This window comes from Salvia hispanica, chromosome 6 (genome assembly GCF_023119035.1).
Source record: "Salvia hispanica cultivar TCC Black 2014 chromosome 6, UniMelb_Shisp_WGS_1.0, whole genome shotgun sequence".
In the NCBI taxonomy this organism is placed as follows: domain Eukaryota; kingdom Viridiplantae; phylum Streptophyta; class Magnoliopsida; order Lamiales; family Lamiaceae; genus Salvia; species Salvia hispanica.
In genome coordinates, this window is record NC_062970.1 from 36,093,715 (window position 1) to 36,109,807 (window position 16,093).

The window sequence follows — 16,093 nt, forward strand, 5'->3', positions numbered from 1 at the left end:
TCGTCTTCAGTTCCACGCAGTGGAGTCTGAAATGTTGGACGGCGATTTGTTCTCCTCGGGAGGAATTAATGAGGGAATTATTTTAAATGGTTTTAATTAAAAAATTAATTAGGGAGTAAAAAATTAGAATTAAAAGTTTAATTTTGTCAAAATCGGGATTAATCCCGTAAACCGTTAGTTTTTAACGGAAATGTTGACGGAGGACCAAAATGATCAAATTTTCATATGTTCAGGAATAAAAATTCCAAAAGATAATGTTTAGGACCAAAAACGTAAAATGACCATATATTTAGGACCAATTTTGGCCTTTACTCTTGTAATAATAACTAACACACACATTCTATTGTATTGTTTCTTACCGTACAATATTTTGTTATATCTCTACTCAATACAATAAACATTTTTTTCTTAATTTTCATGTAAAAAAAATAAACTAACGTACAATTCTCGCCCCAATTCAAATCTGTGGACCAAACCTATAGAAATAATCATAGTGAGGAAGTACTATATTTACAGCGTAATTAATAATATATGAAAAAGGAGAAATTTAGTTGAAATAAGTAGATATATTAACTAAAAATCCTACGTGATTAGTAGTTGAATATGAATTGTAAATAAAGTAGATGTATTAATAATTTAATAGACACAAAACATTGAAAAAACAAAACTAATTTTTATGAGTAGAGAATAGAAATGGTAACTTTTTTAATAAACTCAATATTCCACGATTCCACCCTAAAGCCCATAACCACAAAATCCCCACTTACCTAAAAAACACAAAATGGCAAACCCAAAAACCCCAAAATATAAATTCACTAAAATATCCAAACCAGAAAAATAAAAGAAAAAAAATCCCCTCTCCCTCAAGAATTACTCGCCAATTAATTACAGTATAGAAAAAAATAAATAAATAAACACAGTATTATTTCCCCTAAAATTCAATCTCATCTTCTTCAAAATTCTCGATTTCAATTCAGTGCAAAAATCAAAACACACAACCAAAAAAAGACCTTCTTCGCTCCTATAATGAGGAAGAGCTCGAGCTTCCCTTGATAGATTCATCACTCTTTCTCTTATGTCTCACCCCACCTCCTCTACCTCCACCTCCAACCCCAGCAAGCGCTCCTCCTCCCCTTATTCCTCCGCCGCCGCAGCTCCAATTCTCTCCGCGATGAAGAAGGCCAAGTCGCACAATACTCCCCACGTCCACTTCTCCGACTCCCCCGCCCTCTCCCCGATGATCGAGGACGATCCCGCCGACTCGGCGCTCGAGGCCTCCTCCCCCTCCAGCGCCTTCGGCCGCACTGGCGCCGCTTCCGCCGGCGGCGTCACCTCTAATTTGTCGCGGAAGAAAGCCACCCTCCCGCAGCCAACGAAGAAGCTCGTAATTAAGCTCAATAAAGGTTTTATTTTTATTCAATTCGGGGTGGATTTTCTTTGGGGATTTCGATGCTGCTGATTGTGAAATTGTCTAATGTGTGTCGAGTCGGATGAATTTAGTGAGAGATTTGGAGTTTGGTATCCCGATTTTTATAGCTTATGCTTGTTTTGGGATTTTAGGGTTTTTATGTGTTTACCTGATCGGGATCGAATTGGCTTTTTTGGGGTGAATCAGTTAATTTTTTTGAAGCATTTCTGGTCCGATTGTAATGTGTTTGTATTGTGGGGAGATCTGGGATTTTTTTTAGCTTAAGAAATGAATTGAGTGTTTTTTTCTTTATCTCTTTAGTGTCCAGTCTTACTGAAATGCACTCTTGAAAAATGAAATTTATGAGTTATAGATTAGTGTCCAGATTTCTTCTTAGGTTTTTGGCGTTTATGATCTTAATTTAGTAGCTGGAGTATGTATCCTTTTTAAATACTTATATTGGGCTGAAATTTCTGATTGTTTTATCTTGTAATGTTTTTGAAGTAACTGACATGTAAGCAATAGGATAGGAATTCAACAATTATTGTGAAGTTTGATTAGAGAAATGTGAAATATGAGTTAACAAGATGCAAGCAGCTGAGATAGACAAAGGGCAGTCAGTTGTAATAATAAGATAAATTATTCATTAGAGTTCACCAGGGATGGCATTTGACCTTTTTACTAAATGCTGACTTTTTTTATTTTACTAATATGATGTAAATTATTTGCTTGAATTAGGCTTATTGAGTGCACTCATATATGTTTCTCGTCTAAAGAATTGATGTTTGAAATGCATGCTATCTTGGCAAGGCATAAATTGAAGCTGTATTCGTAAGGTGGGATGATTTATTACCACTGATTATATAATTTTGGGATGTTCATTTCACGCACATCTATTAATGAATGCTACCTCGATGTTAAGTACATATATTGTAATGAATAGTTGAGCACAAAGTGATTGATCCTCTTAAAAAAAAATAGTTGATCACAAAGTGAAGGATGTGAATCAGGACATACTTCCCTAAAATTGTAATTTGAATATGTAGTATGAGTGATCATGTATAACCGACAGTTGAAATGGAATCGTAAAGTTTGGAAATTGAAAGCAGATTGTATCTAAATCTATGTTAGTTTTTGGGTTTTTATTAATTCTTGATTTTTGTGTCTGCAGCCAAACCGATGCTACCGGCTAATTTTGAGGAAAATACATGGGCAACACTTGAGTCGGCAATCAGCGCTATATTTTTGAAACAGCCCAATCCATGTGACCTGGAGAAACTCTATCAGGTAAGCTTATGCTCTCTTTTCCCCCTTTATGGTACATTAAATGCTGACTGGGTAATTATCATCTTAAGGCGGTAAATGACCTTTGCCTTCACAAAATGGGGGGAAGTCTCTATCAACGGATCGAAAAGGCGTGCGAAAGCTACATATCCGCTTCCCTTCAATCTTTGGTTGGCCAAAGTGAAGACCTGGTGGTTTTCTTATCACTTGTCCAGAAGCGGTGGCAGGATTTTTGCGACCAGATGCTGATGATCCGGGGTATAGCTTTATATCTCGATAGAACATATGTGAAGCAAACATCGAATGTTTGCTCATTGTGGGACATGGGCTTGCAGCTTTTTCACAAACATCTTTCCCTAGCTTCAGAAGTGGAGCGCAAAACTGTATTTGGTCTTTTAAAAATGATTGAGAGTGAAAGGTATTTTGCAGCTTTCTGAAACTGTTCACACATTTTGTTTAATGATGGTCGTGCTTACAGCTTTCTCCTATAACTGCAGAGTTCTTCAATGGTTTTTAGAATTGTCTCTTTTTTATATCCATCGCCAAATTTTTTTTTAACACCAACATGTTTGTTTGTTCGTGAAGATTAGGCGAAGCAGTTGATAGAACTCTCCTTAATCATCTATTGAAGATGTTTACTGCATTGGGTATTTATCCAGAAAGCTTCGAGAAGCCATTCCTTGAAGGTACATCTGAGTTTTATGCAGCCGAAGGTGTCAAATACATGCAGCAAGCAGATGTTCCAGATTATTTAAAGCACGTAGAGGTACGAATTCATGCTGCACTTTATATTCCTTATGTCGTTCATCGCACATTTAGTCTTGCATCCTTTGTTGAGTTCAAGGCTTGCATCTTTTGGTATTTCGTGTTGTCTTCCTGAGCATTGTTAGCAACTTATTTGGCTATTTATGTTTTTCCAGATGAGATTGCAAGAAGAAAATGAAAGATGTCTAATTTACCTGGACTCAAGTACAAGAAAGCCACTCGTAGCAACTGCAGAAAGGCAGCTGCTCGTGCGTCATGTAACTGCCATTCTCGACAAGGTGGCTGTTGTGGATACAATTACAATCAATACTCACTTTCTTCCTAGTGCTTATGCATGAATGGCCTAGTAATTCCGATCTTCTTTGCAGGGTTTCATGATACTTATGGATGCGAAGCGTATTGAAGACCTTCAGAGGATGTATCTTCTCTTCTCTAGAGTTGACGCCCTCGAATCATTAAGGCAATCCCTGAATCAATACATCCGAATAACTGGTCAGAGTATTGTCATGGATGAGGAGAAGGACAGAGATATGGTATCGAGCTTATTGGAATTTAAAGCTAATCTTGATAGAATATGGGAAGAAAGCTTTTCCAAAAATGAAGCATTTAGCAACACCATCAAGGATGCATTTGAGCATCTCATTAATATCCGGCAGGTATGACCAGGAAAAATATATAAAAATTATTGTATCTTGCTTTCATATTCATTTCAACCAAATAATAAAATCATGTGAGTTTCATTTCATTTTCACTTATTGCATATGATGGTTCCCACCTTAACTTTCTTCAACTCTATAACACCATTTCAATGGGACCCACCACTTACACCTAAACAGTTTTCCAGTTGAGTAAGGGGGGCTGCAACTGTACTCTTATCGATAAAGTACCTAGCTCAAGTTGTTGACATTGGTCTTATTGTTAATATTTCTGTTTGGGTCATGAAATGGAATGATAAATTTAAAGCTACAGTAGCAATGTGCTGAGTGTGAATCACCTGCGGTTTGTTTCATCACTTCATGCATTAGGATTTAGGATATAATATATTTTGGTTTTACATTGGATTGGAAGCTGAACATCCATAGCCATTCAATTGTGTCTTACTGATCCGATCAATTTATCTTAGTAACTGCCTGATAATATGCTCTCTCCCAGAATCGGCCTGCTGAGCTTATCGCAAAGTTTGTTGACGAAAAGCTTCGTGCTGGAAACAAGGGTACCTCAGAAGAGGAATTGGAGGGTACACTTGATAAAGTGTTAGTCTTGTTCAGATATATACAGGTAGATGCAATCTTTAATTATGATCTGCATTCTGTCATTGTTCTTTTACTTCAAAAATCAAAATAAACAAATTTATGTTGCTAAGTTGTATTTCCTACTCCTTGCTTAGGGCAAGGATGTTTTTGAAGCTTTCTACAAGAAAGATCTTGCTAAAAGGCTCTTGTTGAGTAAAAGTGCTTCTATTGATGCAGAGAAGTCTATGATTACTAAGGTAAGCTTATCCTTTCAGTATATTCCCCAACTCCCACCAATTTATTTTATTTTTATTACCGGGCAAGTAAATTATTGTGATACTTTATTGCAGTTGAAAACTGAGTGCGGCAGTCAATTTACTAACAAACTCGAAGGAATGTTCAAGGTGCGTATTAGTTTTGGGTTTATAAGCTCAATGGCTAATGTGTTTACAACCAGAATTTCTGTATGTTAAATATTGAAATGCGTATTAGTTTTGGTTTCTTGATGCTATTTCCAAATAGTGATAACACTCCAGGCGATATGTTTGAATTACTTTTTCCACAATTCAGGACATCGAATTGTCTAAAGAGATTAACGAATCATTCAAGCAATCATCTCAAGCTCGGACAAAACTCCCGTCCGGGATCGAGATGAGTGTTCATGTCCTAACAACTGGGTAAGTCTCTATTTTGTTCCTCCCCTATATACATCAACCTTGCATAATATTCACTTGTTAAGGAATTTTTTTTTCCTGCAGGTACTGGCCGACATATCCACCCATGGATGTCAGGCTCCCACATGAGCTCAATGTTTACCAGGTTAGTTACCTTTTTGATTCAATTCAACATTAAAAAAATACCACTGCTCCGTAGAATAACCATCTCCTTTTTTGTGCCAATTTTTTTCTTCAGGATATTTTCAAGGAGTTTTACTTGAGCAAGCATAGTGGGAGGCGATTGATGTGGCAAAACTCGTTAGGTCATTGTGTTCTTAAAGCAGATTTCCCGAAGGGTAAAAAGGAACTCGCAGTTTCTCTGTTTCAGGTTTGTTTTGTAATTATTACAATTATAGCCGCTATATAAGTTTCTCCTCTTTGCCTTTAACGTATAATATCACGTGTGTTCTGTGACACAGACTGTTGTATTGATGCTGTTCAATGATGCACAAAATCTTTGCTTTCAAGATATAAAAGAATCTACGGGTATCGAGGATAAAGAGCTGAGGAGGACTTTGCAGTCCCTTGCATGTGGGAAGGTTCGCGTCCTCCAAAAAGTGAGTTTTCGTTCTTTTCTTCTTGACTGTTCAAAAATATTTCTCGTAGAGTAATAAAACTGCTCTTGCAGATTCCTAAAGGCAAAGATGTGGATGATGACGATTCCTTTGTCTTCAACGATCAATTTACTGCTCCACTGTATCGTATAAAGGTTGGGATTTGTTTCTTTCCTCATCGGCAAAATGATCTCTTGCGAATATCAGTCTTATTTAGTTTAGCAGATCGCATCGCTGACTGAGTCTGTAAGCAGGTAAATGCAATCCAGATGAAGGAAACAGTTGAGGAGAACACTAGCACAACGGAAAGGGTTTTCCAAGATCGTCAATATCAGGTCTGGTCAAAGAGATCTAATCTGTTTTTCTTGTGGAGATCATCTTGTTTTGGGCACTAATTTTGTTTGCACTTAACTATTCATGATCGTACAGGTCGATGCTGCTATCGTTCGTATAATGAAGACGAGAAAAGTGCTGAGCCACACCTTACTGATCACCGAACTCTTTCAGCAGGTAAAGAAAATGCTCAAACTCTACATATATACTGACTTAATGCTGTGTCTAATTATTGCTGGGGCAGACCATTCGGGCGGTTCATGTCCAAACTGACCCAAGCCCGGAAAATGGCAGTAGGAAAACTGACATTTTGTTTGAGAGGAGTCTGAACTGGAACCGAACCAAACCAAACCCATAACGAAAATGTTCTGTTAGGTTTGGTTCGGTCAGTTACAAGTGACACTTAACCTAGTTTTTAAAATGTTGAGTACTAATCTTTGCAACAACTATAAATTTATTTTACTATTGTGCTAGTCGAACTGTGAAATAAATAAAAAAAAGTTGCATTTAATTCCAGTGTATTTGGTTCCACCCAAATTTCCTGGCCATAAAACCGAACAAGGGCGTATTTGTTTGGGTTACAAATAAACTTTGAACCTCTAAATTCCAAATCAAATCTAACCAAATTGAAAGTTGTGATTTGGTTTCCTGGTTTGGGTTTTTGTTTTGCTCTCCCAGCATAAAAGGGAAGTACACTACATAGTATTGACATGTCATCTTTTGTTGATGATACAGCTGAAGTTTCCAATAAAACCGGGTGACCTGAAGAAGAGGATCGAGAGCCTCATTGATCGAGAGTACCTGGAACGTGACAAAAACAACCCACAAATATACAACTACCTTGCTTGAAAAAAGTCACCACAAGGTAAATCATCATTTTTCCTTGTATAAACGACATGGTCTGATCAACGTGTTAGAAGCTCATCTATCAAAGAAACCTTTGTACAGGAACTCAGCTGTCTTTCTCTCCTCCCTTTTTTTGTTATGCTCAATGTAAGTATATTTCCTTAAAAAGGTTGTCTTAAAGCTCCGTCCAAGATGAATGAATATTATCATTAAAATAGATTTATCATTTTCCTCAGTCTCTTCTATGTCCAGTTTCAGCATGCATTTATAAAATTTGTGGCTCTGCGCAGCAACCCACCTCTCGTCGGGGCTGTACTGTATAAAAACTCCGCTCTTGTACTGTTTACACTCCCCTAATGCCGTTTCTGTGGGGTACATTCACATCAACCCATTGGGAACCTCTTCCACAAACACGGGCTGAACAGAGCTTGCTCTGATACCACTTGTTGCCCGACCCCCATTTCATGAACGTTGCGTCAGAGAATTCAGTTCCACTTTATAAATTCATATGGCAGAAGCTAAGAGGACCAAAGAAATCAAAAGGTGCATGCTTTGAGTATATGGATTACAGTACAGTTACTGCAAGATCTCCTTCAACTATCGATCTTTTCATTTATTTTTATCTTAGGAATAAAGTATAGTGGGATTGAAATTCATAATTTCATGAGATCAAGTGTGATAGAATAGCAAAATTTGATAATAACAACCCTAGTTCAGATCAAACATGACATATTCCCCATCACTTTTGAAACGTCTAAACAATGTGTATGCTCGAATTTCTCCACCGTTGAGCGCTGTTGTTTTTACTGTTACATTTGACATCCAAAACATCGTCATTTTGGAGGTGAATAGAGAGAGAATGGAAGGAGATAGCCGCCATTTCTAGGTCCCAAAGAGCAAAAACAACACAAGCCAGAAAACAATCTTTCTGGGTGGAAATACAAAAACAAAGATTAAATAATCTAAACAACAGATTTTGCTTTTTTTAATCATCTCTATATCTACACCAGACTGATAAAAGAAGCAAAAGCCCATCATGATAATTGATTCATCATCGTTTCAGCATAAGGAAGATGCAGAAAAACGATCAGAGGTCATAAAGAAAGCAAAGAAAAATGAGTCCTTTGTCCAGCAACGGATTCTACTTGTTGTAAACCTCTGTACATCTATGTCAGACTGATGAAAAGAAGCAAAAGGCCATTCATCATCGTTCCAGCAAAACGAAGATGCAGAGAAACCAACATGGGTCATAAAGAAAGCGAAAGAATTGCAACGGAAGAGAAATAACAAAGAAAAATGAGTCATTTATCATTAGAAAAGTTTTAGTTTATGTTGTTAATGAGAAGCATGAAATAGCAACAACAATCAAGAATGTTGATACCAGCAATAGCCAAACATTCATGCAAAACTCTCACAGAAGCTTGTGTAATGGGCCAAGATCCATATCCGGATTCAAGGGCATATTTGTAATCTTGCTAATGCTCTGGAGACCGTCTTATACAAGACTCTCCCGAACTGAAATTACGAATTCGAAACCTCGATTACAAATAGTAGCATATGAACAAGAATATGCATGGAGAGTTTCTAAAGATACATTATCATGAAATTGATATAAGGCAAAAGTAAACAAGTATAGATATACATAACCTTTACACATATATATGATGTATATATTTATATAACAAAAGCAATCCATACAAAGCAATTCCCTCTAATTCATAGGCCCTCTTATAGTTATTCATGCAGCAGCACGAACATGACAAAACAAGAACATAAAGCGAAAAATGAAAAACAAACACCTTCTAAGCAAATAGAACCTGTGCACTTGACGGCGTTAGGTCAAAGAGGGTTCCAGGAGCGTCCACCATTTGCCACTGAACAGAAAATCTACATTTCTTTTCACATGTAGCACTCGGACCAAGCTTCACAATATGGCCAATGGCCACATGGAGATTCCGTCCAACGACATAAATCTTAGACTCCCAACTGCTGACACGGAATGGCTTGCATATCTGCTCAGGTAAAGCCGGACCCTCTACAATATCCCAAGTATCATCCCCTGAGTCATACACCTTCAATTTCGTCCGTTCATGCTCCGTCACTACAAACAAGCGACTGTGCATCACAACACTTGATCCTGTCCATCCCTCCCGGAGCCCAGCAGCCATATCCTCCCAATTATCAGTTGATGGGTCGTATATTTGACCTCTAGGGACGACATAGAAGGGCCAAAACCAGCCTTCTGTCACGAGAAGCTTCCCGTTTAGAACTGCCGCGTCGTACGAGGACATCATTGTCCCCATGCCAGCAACGGGCCGCCACATGCCTTTCTCAGGATCCAATACCTCGGCCGAATTAAGCTCAAACAAGTCCGTGCTATTACCTCCGGCAACATATATCATACCATCGATAACCCCGCTCGCGAAAAACGACCTGGCTGTGATCATCTGCTTCATGACCGTCCAACGGTTCCTACGCGCTTCGTACTTCAACACTAAATTAAGCGGACAGTCAACGTCGGAAACTACTCCCCCGCAAACAAAGAGAGCCCCCTCGTGTGGGATGGAAACGCACCGGAAACCCTGCGGGCACACCTTGTCCTTGCAAGGCATAGCCGGGATTGTGTGCCACGACAAGTGGGTGAGGTCTAGAACCTTCCACTCGATCTTCCCGGTACATTTGTGATAAGCAAATACAAAAAGCCATGGATCGTGAAACCCAAGCTCCTTCCTCAGGGTGAAAAATTGTTCTTTGCTTCCAAACAAAGAGTACCAACGCCTGGACACAGTCTTGCAAGCTGTGTGCTTATCGACCGGCAACCGAAGGAGGCACTGCAGAGCAATATCATCAGGAAGTCCGGGAATCAAAGGCTCCCCCCTCATAGATAGCTCGAACTGTAGTGCAGGGTCAAGCAAGGCAGAACATGTTGCAGCTAACTTAAACTTCGGAGACAAAGTCATCTGCGAATCCCCCAGCTTATGCACCGGAGACTGATGTGATGAAACTCGAACTCTTTGCATTTTTTCCTGAATATCACTATACAGAACCTAATGCTCAAGCATACTTTTTTTTGTCACAGTATATTTTACAAACACTCTAAATTATCATGGAGCAACGACAACGACAATAACGCTACACCAAAATCAATCACTATACACAACCTAATGCTTGAGGAACACTTCTTCCCTCACACTACAAATGTTCAAAATTGTCGGGAAACAACCACCACGACAGCATCAAATGGCAGTTAAATCTCAATTTCTCCACCTCTATGTTCTCCCACAATTCTGATTCACGATACCAAGCAAGCATCATCAAACTCTCCAATCCAACCTCATTTGCCTCAAACAAATAAAACAAAACTGATTCAATTTATTCACCAAAACCTCAGCCACTCCTTCACATCTCCACTTCACATCATCAAAGCTACAAACTTTTCAGCATCCAAGAATCACAAAAATCTTTACACGCAGCTGAGAAAGAAAAATGAATAAGAAAGCAACAAACATCATAAACAAAAACTGAACAATTCAAGATTCACAATAACAGCATACAAAATACTAGAAAAAATTAACAAAACTCCCAATTCACATCCAACACAGTATCATCAGCTCTAAATTCAAGAAACCCACAAACCAAAAAGTGCAAGATTTCAATAGTTCAGATGTCAAAAGCCAAAATAAGATAAAGTATAAAATAAACATATAAGGCACGGGCAAAGCAAAAAGTAGCTCAAGAAAGGAACTTCATTATTAGGGCAAACAAACAGTAACAACAAAAATTAAAATAAAAAAATTCAAAGGGCCCAAATGGAAAAAGGGAAAATCAAACTCACGGATTGCTTGTTGATCAAACAAGCAGTTTGATGCAGATTTCACGGCAGCGAATGATTTACTCGGAAAGATTACTTTTTTATGGAGATTTTTGGCGTTTTCAGCTGGGAAAACTGTTTGGTATTTATCATGGTTGAGTGTATTAAAAGAATGACATCTTCATTCGTGCAAGATCTAATGGTCCAGCTTCAATTAAATTATGCGACTTAACTACAAAATTAATTAATCAATTAATTGATTAAATAACTTAGATTAAAGAAGATTATATGCGGCAAACGCCATTTTTGATTTCATGATTCCAACGCGCGCGATTTCGGCGCGTTAAAGCGACGTTTGTATCAATGTGTTTGGCTTCTTCGTTTTCACATTTTGAATTCAGCCGGATTTTGTGGACTTGTTTGTTTAGAGTACATGGTTTTTACGAAGGTTTAAAAGTTTATGGATATTTATAGGAGAATCTTCAAGGGGATAAAAAATATAATTATCATATTTGTCTTTTTTTTCACAAGAATTATTATTTAAGGGAAAATATATTTGAGAATGTATTATATCATTTTTTTCATTTTGAAGAAGTATCTTTGTCTCTCTATTAATGGAAAGCTAAAATTTCTATAACTATTATATTTACTTTCTTTTCATAAAAAATCATTTTTCAAGGGGAATGTATTTGAGAAGGTATTATACCTGTATATTTTGAAATGCATCTTGTACTATCTTTTTATTTTAGAAAATAATTTACCTTTATATATATAATACATTTTTATCTTTGGAATGTGTTACTCCATCCGCCCAGCCCATTCAAGATGTACACATTGACTTTTTAGTTTAACCCATTTAAAATGTTCATTTTCTATATGTGGAAATAAATCTCCTTCTCCTTTCTCGTCATTAAAATATTCAACTACTCCCTCCGTCCGGCATTAAGAGTCCCGGTTGAGTTGGGTGCAGGTTTTAAGAAATGTTTGAGTGTGTAATAATTGGAGTGTGTGAGATAATGGAATGTGAGACCCATTTGCATTATTATTTGCTTTATTCTTTAGATGTGTTTTTACTTGTGTTTTTTAGTGTTTTATTTTATAATATTTTATTTCACTTTTTATAGAAATATCTAACCGAGACTCCTAATGCCGGACGGATGAAAAGGGTCAACCGGGACTCCTAATGCCGGACGGAGGGAGTACATTTTTTCTCGCTACTTATTCTACTTAAGCATTCCCAACAGTTTCCCTAAAACCTCCCTTATTTCTCCCTAACTTCTGCCACATCAGCGCCACATCAGCACCATAATTTATCCCCAGTTTTTAGCCAACTGCTCCAATGGTTTCTCCCTTATTTCTCCCTAACTCAACATTTCATTTTTACATCATCACTAATTTAATTGTTTTATTTTTGTATATCTCCTCGTCGGACCGAGAATGAGAAGACGATTCAGAATTCATTAAATATAGATGGAGAGAGAGAAAATAAATGAAGAGAGAAAAGGGATGAGGATGAGGATGAGGAGAGAATGAAGAGAGAAAAGGGATGAGGATGGGGAGAGAATGAAGAGAAGGTGTGTATTTATAGGGGGGAAATTAAAAAAAAAAATATATATATATATTTATCGCCGAATTATCGCCCACAGTGGTCGGCGATAATCCGGCGATTTTTCGCCGGTTGGCGATAAAACGGGAGGAAAAATCGCCGACTTTTAGCCGGCACCATTGGAAGTGCTTTAGCAAGTCTTTCTAAAATCTCGTGCTACTCAAGAATATGAACATCTTGATTGAGATGGATAAAGTACTTTTTAATGATATATTTTTCTTTTTGAAAAGATAAATAGAAGATATACCATTTTTTTTATATACCTGACCCCTTTGAAGATGCTCTAATTGAACTAGATACTAGATCGAGTTTTTCTCTGCGATTGTATCTAGTTCAATTTCTTATAATCCATTTGTCCACTAAAATAATCCTGTTTGTGTACCGCAAAGAATAAATATGTAATATTTTTGTTAAAAAAGTATTTCACTTATATGCGAATACCAAAAAAAACATGACACACCTATAATAGTCCTTACATCCATAAAAATAGTCTCATATCTAAATTATAGCTAGTTAAAGTTTAATAGTATAATAATTCAAACCTTGCTTACTAATTCAAAGGTGTAAATAAAGTTCTAAATGCACCTTAAAAAACAAAAGGATTTACATAAAGAGATCCTAATTATGCTTATTAATGGATAGAAAATTGTACTACCCTTGTAAATTGTTTGCGCCATCTTTCACATGTCGATTCATTTGAATCGACCTTAATCTTCTAACAATTATTCCTATGGGCTGGTTTGATACCATCAATTAGCCCAGAAAAGAGCCTTGTTTATCAATTATTCCAATTTTTGATACACATTTGATTTTTCTCAAAGTTTGCTAAATTAAACTCGGCCCGCAAGAAGCCCGAGGAATTATGATGCCTCTCATCCAATGAAAATGGGAGGTTCAAGCTCGTGTTTTGGATGAAAGCCACAAGTAAATACAGGACAAACAACGCGAGGTTTGGATTTTATCTAAATTCATCTTTGTTGGACATCAAATTTTTCGGAGAGGTTTGATGCGAAGCTTCTTGGGGTGGCTTGTTTAGCAGATTTACACCATATATAGAACACAAATCTCTGAAGGGAACATCAACTTCATGGCTAGTCTTACTCAATACCGAGCAGAAATGAGGGAACAAAATATGGCTAAAAGAATATTAAGAAATAGTAACTATATAGAGAGGTCAGTCAGACTGCTAAATTTTTTGAGGAAATATATTAAAATACTTGCCAATTTTTATTTAAAAAATCAAACTTTTCTAAATATTTATAATAATCTAAAGTCGATAGTCTCAACCAAGAACGGATTTAGGTGGGGTCGGAGGGGTCGACCAACCCCACCATCCGCCCATGAGCATAGCCGGAATCGAGCTTTGGATCTCCACCGACCCCACGGATGCTCTGCTCTCACCCCAAAGGGTACGATACTGCGCCTCAAGAAGGAACTTGAACATCGGCGGATCTTTTTTTTGGGGGGGGGGTTGGTTGCGTGGAGTATAGAAATCTATTTGTTTTCAATAAATGTCATATAAAATGTAGTAGTCCAATGGTTTGGTTGTTAGATTTTTAACTAAGAGGTTTAGGATTTAACCCTCAACAAGAACATATTTTTTCATTCTTTATTTTTTTATTTTATCAACTCATATTTCTTCTTAAATAATACCTGTACATACTTTATGAAATCTAAACTTTTACTAATTTGCATATATTATGTTGTTATATTTATTCTTTAGTTAAAATCATTTTTAATCTTGTGTTAATGTATTTTGTCCTAAAGTACTTATAATTTGTGATCCATGCCTCTTATTCTCTATGTAACAATATAAACATTTTAAATATTTTTGAAATCTAAATATTTACTACTTTACTTACACTTTTGTATATAATATTTACGATGATTATGTATATAATTAGGGGTGTCGAAACGGGTACCAGCGGGTACCCGCACCCGATTTTGGCCCAAAAGTTAGTCCCGATACCCGCCCCGCAGTTAGTCGGGTATTACCCGATACCCGAGTCAGGTATCCCGCACCCGACACCGCGGGTACCCGACCTGAAACATTAATTTTTTTTATTAAATCTTCTTTTTTAAAATATTATTTGTATATTTTAGATGATTGTTTTAAAAATACTACTTGCTGAATGTAATAGTCTCACTTGAAATACTCCGCAAGTCCGCAAATATGACAAATTCATATAATGAATTGAAGCCAAGTAGGCATCACTTCTAATTTTCAAATAAGAGAGAGTCGAGCAAAATTGCTGAAGAAAAAAAACTCATAGTTACCTTACCTGATTGAATCAGCGGCTGCAGATGCGGGTGGAAAGAGGAGGCGGGTGGAAGGAGACAAGGAGTTGAATTGTAGAGAAGAGAAAAGACGGAAACCCGATTTGTGATCTTAACCCTAATTAAAAGTTAAAAACTTAAAAAATATGTTTTATAATATATTACTAATAAAAAATTACAATATGACATATTTAAGCCAGCACAGTCAGTAACTATTAAAATTAAAAATTATAAAATATTAATATACATATCGGGTATTTTCGGGACTATCGGGATTACCCGGTCGGGTATCGGGATACCCGATACCCGCAAAATCAAATATAATTATACCTGACCCCAACCCGTTACCCGATTCCGTCGGGTAACGGGTGCCCGATACTCGGCGGGTATCGGGTCGGATTCGGGATTACCCGTTACCCGCTACCCGTTCCTATATATAATATTTACAACAATTTTATATTTTTAAATGAACAATACATATTTGCAAGCTAATGCATGTTTATATTTTATTAACGAAGTTGGTGCTACTTAAAATATTACTCCCTTTGTCCCACTTAAGATGACACGTTTTCCTTTTTAGTTTGTCCCAACTAAGATGACGCATTTCCTTTTTTGGAAACATTCTCTCTCCAATTAATACACTCAACTACCTTTTTCCACCCCTATTAAAATATTCATCTTTCTTTCTCTCTCTATTTTAATACTTCCACCCACCTTTTTCTCTCTCTAATTAAACACATTAATCAATAACTCCTAAAACCCCGTGCCAGCTAAGGAATGTTTCATTTTAGCCGGGACGGAGGGAGTAGTAAAATATTATTAATTTTATTATTAAAAATAATATTAAATTAAATATTAAATATTAAATATAAATTTTGCCCCCGCCATTTCCGGGGTTTGGATCCGCCACTGAACTTGAACATTGTGTGAGAAGATCTGCAGATCAACTAGGGACTGGGTGTGGTTCAAAATTATACAAATATTAGGCCTGTATTTATTTGAAACCCATTAGCCCATTTATGTGCCCTTTTATATATCTACTATAAAGACACTTCACCACTTGTGTTTGTGACATTCTGCTGCAGTAGTTGAAATATGCTTTGCACACGGTAATGGGAAAGGTTTTGTTCCCTAAATTTTGAAATCTGAATATCAATTCCTAAATCAGGTAATTAAATAATTGATCACTAAATAACCTATTATTTTGTCAAATAATATTGTTATATTGTGCCATGAAATTATTTATAACTTAATATAATTT

At 36.8% G+C, this 16,093-nt stretch overlaps 2 protein-coding genes across 10 annotated transcripts; one reads left to right on the forward strand and one right to left on the reverse strand.

The window, feature by feature from the left end:
* Positions 1–931: 931 nt before the first annotated feature.
* LOC125196681 (cullin-4-like) lies at positions 932–7,922 on the forward strand. Of its 9 annotated transcripts, none has more exons than XR_007171923.1 (19): positions 933–1,403; positions 2,580–2,695; positions 2,764–3,110; positions 3,278–3,458; positions 3,613–3,735; positions 3,826–4,113; positions 4,610–4,735; positions 4,845–4,946; positions 5,040–5,093; positions 5,260–5,366; positions 5,448–5,508; positions 5,602–5,733; positions 5,825–5,962; positions 6,034–6,114; positions 6,214–6,294; positions 6,389–6,469; positions 7,028–7,157; positions 7,241–7,285; positions 7,375–7,922. XR_007171923.1 is itself a non-coding variant. In XM_048095294.1 (18 exons), the coding sequence occupies exons 1-17, from the start codon at positions 1,076–1,078 to the stop codon at positions 7,139–7,141; spliced, it is 2,460 nt and encodes an 819-aa protein (XP_047951251.1). In that variant the 5' UTR covers positions 932–1,075; the 3' UTR covers positions 7,142–7,157; positions 7,429–7,922. The 9 variants fall into 9 exon arrangements, 3 of the variants coding, with proteins under 3 accessions (XP_047951251.1, XP_047951249.1, XP_047951250.1); XR_007171922.1 differs by having other exon boundaries at positions 7,391–7,922; XR_007171921.1 differs by having other exon boundaries at positions 7,429–7,922.
* Positions 7,923–8,750: 828 nt separating this feature from the next.
* On the reverse strand, positions 8,751–11,128 carry LOC125196683 (F-box/kelch-repeat protein At1g30090). Its single transcript, XM_048095295.1, has 2 exons — positions 10,974–11,128; positions 8,751–10,611 (listed from the first exon to the last, which is right to left on the reverse strand). Exon 2 carries the CDS (start codon positions 10,156–10,158, stop codon positions 8,941–8,943), a length of 1,218 nt encoding a protein of 405 aa, XP_047951252.1. The 5' UTR covers positions 10,159–10,611; positions 10,974–11,128; the 3' UTR covers positions 8,751–8,940.
* Positions 11,129–16,093: the final 4,965 nt, after the last annotated feature.